A 6,516-nucleotide genomic window follows, 5' to 3' on the forward strand; every position below is an offset into this window, starting at 1 on the left:
ATGTTTATTCTGTATGGGCCATTATAATCTAATCCAACACAGATGGAAGATTTGACGTTTAATTTAATAAACTTTTAATAGAGTTGCAGTAGGATTTGTATTCCTTCCTCCAGTCTTGTTTCTGCTTTCTCTGCTTTCCTTTCTGTCTCCAGCTGTGTGAAGACTTCCTTTTGCTGCAGGGTTTGCACAGTGCAGGGGTTGTGCTCACAGTTGTTTTCCCCCAATATCTTAACATTTCTTCTGTGCTGCTTCTGATAAATTCCTTACTATGAAAAGGAGATTTGACTCCACTTTGTTCAGTGAAGCTTGTTTTTCTCTCATTAAAGAATTGTTTTACTTCATGTTAAATCATTGCATATTATACCTGTTGTTAAAGTAATTGAATCTTTGATTTTCTTTTCTTTCCTCCACTTTATTTGTCTGCATAGGTTTCAGCCACTGCTGCTTGGGACTCTTCTGTCCATGATTCAGTGCATCTGAATAGGGTAACTCCTCAAAACGAGAGAATTTACTTGATAGTGAAGACTACTGTGCAGCTCAGCCATCCTGCTGCAATGGAACTGGTATTACGCAAAAGGATTGCAGCCAATATTTATAACAAGCAGGTAAGAAGCTATATATTATTTTATTACTATTGATTTTGTTTGGTATTCTTGATTTTATGAATGTGTTTTCTTAGCTGCTTGCTTTGTTTTATGTAAGTTTGGTCCCTCCAATACTTAAGACAAATGAAAACCAGATTATTACAGGTTTAGTGAAGCTGTGCACTTCTGGTGTATCCTCTTGAACTGTGCTTTTTTTCTACTTGATTTGGTTCAGAGTGTAACAGGTGCTACTTTTGTAACAAAAAAGGAGTTTACCTTCTTGCCTGTACAACTTGAAATGTTCTTTGATTCAGAGAAGTTTTCAGTAGCATATCTAATATAGGGTCACTGTGACCACTCTGTTCCTGAAAGCATCTTCGGCACCTTCAAATGTCCAGTGTAAACACAGCATAGCTTTTTTCTTTCTCTTTGCTACTTCCTCTGTAAAAAAACCTAGACTTTTTTCACACCACTACCCAAATGTGTACATTCTCTACCCACTTTTACCAGATGATCGCAGATAGGGCATTTACTTTGGCCTCAAGAGTAGTTGCTGTTCCCCTTGCTTTGCTGCTTCATGGGTTTAGACAATGAGAGTCTCTGAAATCATGTTCCTTGCTGTTTCCCAGATGATTGAGATCAAGAGCATATTTTAGAATTGCTTCAGATTTTTCAGTGCAATGGGGGGAGGAGCACAAAACAGCTGTTGTACTATTAAGCAAGTTACCAAGCAGCTGAATTCCATGTCTTTTTGTATTTGTTGTATTGTCCTTTGTTAGTTTTGTCTGAAATGCCTTATTGGATGAAAGTTAAGTTTACAGTTAGTAATGTAAGGGCTAGCTAACCTGACAATGAAGCATGCTAATTTTGTGATTACAACAGTGCAAACTAGTTACTCTTTCAGTTAGGGCTAGACAGCAGAGTTATACTTTGCTATTGAAAAGGGAATTTTGTACCTGTTGAACAGGTGGCTGACAAAATGAGAAATATTGGTATCTGTATATCAGAGACTTCTTACAGCCACAGTAGTTAGAAGTTACTATGTGAGGGTAGAGTGTCAGTGCACAATGAGAGGAAGATGTTACTGATTGAACTTAGTAGCATTGTATACTGAGCACAGCCTTTAATTCTAAAAAGGAATTTATGGTCCTGGAAAATGTGCTTTTATGATAAAACAAATTTTTCCATTGTGACCCTTTATTTTTTAGAATGTAATGAATAACCATTGTCAAAACAATAACTGAAAATTATTTTGTTTCTAGAGTTTTACCCAGAGCCTGAAAAGGAGAATATCCTTGAAAAATATATATTATGCCTGTGGAGTGACCTATGAAATAGTATCCAATATACCAAAGGTAAATTACACCATATTTCTCTGGTAAATTCACTGAAAGGAACAGAAGAATGACCTACTGCAGTGGGTGATACTGATTGGGAAGTAAATGTCCTGCTTTGCTAAGAGGAGGCAGCTTGCCAAAGTGTATATCCTGAAGTTCACTGGTGAGATCATGTTTATCTTTAAACAGTTGAAAATTGTAGGGATTTTATTTTCTCTTCTATTGTGTTTAATTGGGTTCTTGTAGAGCTACTTTTGAAATCATATTAGCGTCTGCAGAGAGAATATAGAGCGTACTTGGAAGGGTGTTCAGGTCAGTGAAAACAATAGCTGGGAAAATGAGTTTGCGGAAATATAAATTGCTTTTTTTAATAGAAAAAGCTTGTACAAGTTGTAAATCTACTATAAAATTTATTGTAAAGGTAAACAGACTGGACAAATTAAAATGTAATTACTCCTGTTGCCATGTTATTGTCACTTTTGTGCGGTAGTACTTAAAATTTAAACTCTGGGGAAACACACAGAATATTTAAGATTTGAGAAGGAAGTTACATTTACTTGCTTAGGAAGTTGTCATTAGTTAATTGCTAACATATACAATTTCAGGTTATATATGCCTTATTTCTAGAAGTACAGTGACGACAGCAAATGTGCAAAACTTCTCTCAGGCATGACCTCTTCTTAGTTCAGCATCATTTACACCTGTATTGAAAAGTCCTGGATCACTGATTATAATAAGGATTACCAGTTAAGGATTATTGATTCAAACTGATTTCTGGATTGACATGTCTGAAGAAGTGGATTAATACATTTTTAAAATACTTTAATTTTTAAAAACTTCAATCGTGTAACTTGTCATTTAGGCTACAGAAGAAATTGAGGATCGTGAGACTTTAGCGCTGATGGCGGCAAGGAGTGAGAATGAGGGCACATCTGATGGTGAAACGTACATTGAAAAATACACACGTGGTGTGCTGCAAGTGGAGAACATTTTGAGCCTTGAACGACTGAGACAGGCAAGGAAAAGGCACTTCTTGTACCTTTTGAACTGGATTATGAAAATTCAAGTAGAGATGATTGATCTTTTAAAAATATTAAGTGTTGGTTGTTTTTTAGTTTGGTTTTTTTTTTTTTTAGAGAATATGGGACAGATAAATGTAAGACTACGTTACTTCTGTGAAACACAGAATTCCAGTAGTGGTAGGTCTAGTAACTATAGCTGACAGCGGTGTAGTACACAGAACTTGAACAGGCAAAGGCCAAAGAATGAATTTCAGATACAAATTTTGGTGGTAGTATGTGCAAATTATGATTGGCCAATGCAAGCCCTGTTTGCTCTTGTTAGCCACACTGAAAATTCCAATCCTGCTGGATCATTTCTCATGAGGAGATCATGGCATTGTTTTTAATGTGTTCTCCTCTTTACGTAGGCAGTCACAGTCAAAGAGGCACTCTCCACCAAAGCGAGGAACATCCGCAGAAGCATTAGCACTCCAAATGTCCACAATGTAAGGACCCTTTATCCTCTGGTGAATTAGTACTAATGGGGCAGGGGGTGCTGTTTGTGTGTTGACGTAACACTTGCACAATGTGATATGGTAATGATTATTCTGAGTTAGAACTAACCAACATGGAGGAAGGTTGTCATGAATGAAAATAAGTTGCTCAAAACCCCTCCCCACAACTGTCCATCCTAGGAGATAACAAAGTTGACAGGGAAGTGGGAGGCTTGGTTGAAACTTTTCTCCTTTTGTAAGGATATTTGTTTTGGAAGTAGTTTAGACAGCTGCCTTCATTCAAATGACTTTTACTTCAAAGTCCATTTAACTTCTTTCATAGTGTAAGGGATAGTTTCTATTTTGTGTGCATTTTATGTGTTCTATCACCCACTTGCACAGCACAAACATAGCTCTCTTTATAAATAATCTTAAAACAGATAACAGAAAAGCTGCTAGGACTAAATGATCACAGTATTTCTTCAAGGCATTATATTTTAAAAATAAAAGGTAGGCATTTCATCATTCTGCCTGTTGGTGTTCTATAGGTATCCTGTAGCCGACTAGATCTTTCTGCCTGTGACGAAGATGATAAGGTATGTAAATGTAACAAAAAATGGAGCACATCTCGGATTTTTTTAATCCTCTTTGCAAGATGTATTTGAGAATTGAAAAAAATAGGAAATCAGTATTTTTAATGGTGTGCTTACATAATATATCTTCAAAATGCTGCACTAATTATGCATTATCTTGAATTAAACCTTCTTGTCATTCTCTGCTCTTCATATTAAAATTGTAGAAACAGATATTTAAGAAGGGGGAGCTTATAGCAAAACAATATACTTCACTGAAAAGTTAATAAGCTTCTAAACAATCCGTTTGTGTGAGACAGAAAATTGTTTTAAATCAGTGACTTGCCATTCCTTCGTTTGCGTTTTTTTAATAACCTGCATTTGAGTTTACCTATTATTTTTTCATGTTTGCCTGTATCAGCATGCATATTTGTGTATTTTTATTTCTTAGGGTTGGTCTGAAAGTCACCTAGATATATCTGACTGTTCTTCCAGTTACCAAGATGTGTCATGCTATGGTACTTTACCCAGGGAGTCACCTCGCAAGAGCAAAGATGGCAGTGGTAAGACTTTAAAGTATATACATAATGACAGTGTTTTGTGTTGTTTTTAATGACTGCATTAAACCAAAAATTAAATTCTCAGTGCTCTTTTCTTGCTAAATGCATTATCAAGCTTCTTGCTTTGGCAGCTAAACATAATCTGGAAGTAGGAGAGAAATGCATGAAGACATCCAGGAAAGGGTGGGAAGTTGGGAGTGTCCAAAAAACCAAAAAGTCGTGCTGTTATTTTATAAATTTGAAAATGAAGATGCTTTTGTTAAAGTGGGAGGGGTCCTTTTGCAGGTTCTTTACATTATTTGGATATTTGCTTTGCTGTGCCAGTGTGTCACAGGTGCCTATTTTTTTTCAGGTCAAATTGTAATGTGCTTTTCTTGACCAGGCAATAGAGGTGGAGGTACTGCTGCAATAAAGTGGGACTGAGACTTTATTCATTGCTTCCTTGCCTGTAATTTCTTTTTTGATCATCCTGGTCCTGGTTCCCGGGCAGAATTGCAGTGTTGTGTGTAGAGGTCAGGTGAGGCACAGGAAGCAAAGAGCTGTCAGTTCCAGTTTCAATGACATTTCCCACTGGTTTTATGCCAGAGATGAAAAGGAGAAATATTGGAGCATTGGAATGGAGGGGGCAAATACTGCTATTGTCTGCTTCCCTTCTGTTTCAAGACTTCTCAGAGGGCATAATCTCCTCTTGTTGCATTATCTCATGCTTGGGCCAGTGGTTGAATACTAAAAATACTGACATTTTTCTATAGCCAGCAGCTTGCCAAATGCATGGCTTAACCTTCAGTTATTTTGAATTATGCTCTTACTGTATTTCAGTTCTTCATCTCTTGACCATATTTTTGCTTTTTTTACCTAGGTGTTGGAGCAGAGAATTCCCATGCTTTAATGGCCAGCCCTTTTAAAGCATTTTCTCCTCAGCCACCAAAGTTTTTCAAGCCCTTAATGCCAGTGAAAGAGGAACATAAAAGGAAGACACCGCTTGAAAGCCGACCTCTGCTTAGTCAAGAGGTAATCTTTGAAAACCACCTGGGGTATTTTTAAAGAAAATTGAGTGATTTTGTACGCTTGGCGAATCATTTGCAGCATGCATCTGTTTCAATAGAATTCTGCAGTTCTCTGGTAAAATTAGTCAGGCTGTTCTTTACATGTAGTAGAGTTTTGGTGTGTTTTTCACCTGAAACACTGGAGGGTTTTTTCAGTTCTTGGTAAGTATTCTTCTTTACAGGATACTTCTGTTCTATTTTAAAGTAACAGGAACCTGCTTTTTTTTTTTTTTCGGTGCAGCAAGATGTTCATGTATTTTTTTATAGATAAAATGTAATTCTGTGAAGCAGTGTTCTAGGGTGGTTATAATTCTGACCTTTATTCCTCAGCCTAAAACTCTGTTGGGAGGAGCACATGAGTTTACCTATTAACTTGAATTTTGATGTATGTACAGGCAGCACAGGTGTTTCACTTTCATTGTGTCTTAATGCCTTTCTAACTTGCATGCATTTAGCGCTGTGGTCAGAGTTGTGGTTTGTGTGATGTGTTGTGTGTCTTATTGCAGAGCATGCCTTCATCTCGGGTGCATTGTGCTGGCTGTGTTGTGCCTTCAGGAAGTAATGCCAGCAGCATGCCTGTAGAAAGCAATAGCATACATAAGGAAAAGATTGTAAGTTTTGTACCAGTTTCTGTTACGAGGCTTGGTGGTGGGCTTAGGGCCACTTGGTGGTGGACTTAAGGCACTTAACGCTACTGCAGCAGGAAAAAGGTGTAATGTGAGTATAATCACTTGTGATTGATTGTAACTAATGGTTATAATGAATAATTGCTTGCCTGGCTTGCAAATGCAATCTGTTATTGGAACTAACTCAGTTGGGTTTTTGTGTTCTGGGTTTTTTTGTTTGTTTTGGATTTTTTGTTTGTGGGTTTGTTTTGGGTTTTTTTTTAATATTCATATGTGATTTGTCTTAAGTATTGGAG

General features: G+C 37.0%; 1 protein-coding gene across 1 annotated transcript in view; it reads left to right on the plus strand.

The window, feature by feature from the left end:
• Positions 1–6,516, plus strand: part of KIF13A (kinesin family member 13A) — a 112,541-nt gene that overhangs the window by 94,429 nt on the left and 11,596 nt on the right. The window contains exons 29-35 of the mRNA XM_026842326.1: positions 429–605; positions 1,847–1,939; positions 2,784–2,936; positions 3,351–3,428; positions 3,965–4,012; positions 4,440–4,551; positions 5,408–5,559. Of these exons, the coding sequence (XP_026698127.1) occupies positions 429–605; positions 1,847–1,939; positions 2,784–2,936; positions 3,351–3,428; positions 3,965–4,012; positions 4,440–4,551; positions 5,408–5,559 (813 nt within the window). The remainder of the gene's footprint in view (positions 1–428; positions 606–1,846; positions 1,940–2,783; positions 2,937–3,350; positions 3,429–3,964; positions 4,013–4,439; positions 4,552–5,407; positions 5,560–6,516) is intronic.

The sequence above is a fragment of the Athene cunicularia genome (genome assembly GCF_003259725.1).
Source record: "Athene cunicularia isolate RWA chromosome 2 unlocalized genomic scaffold, athCun1 chr2_part1, whole genome shotgun sequence".
NCBI classification, from domain to species: domain Eukaryota; kingdom Metazoa; phylum Chordata; class Aves; order Strigiformes; family Strigidae; genus Athene; species Athene cunicularia.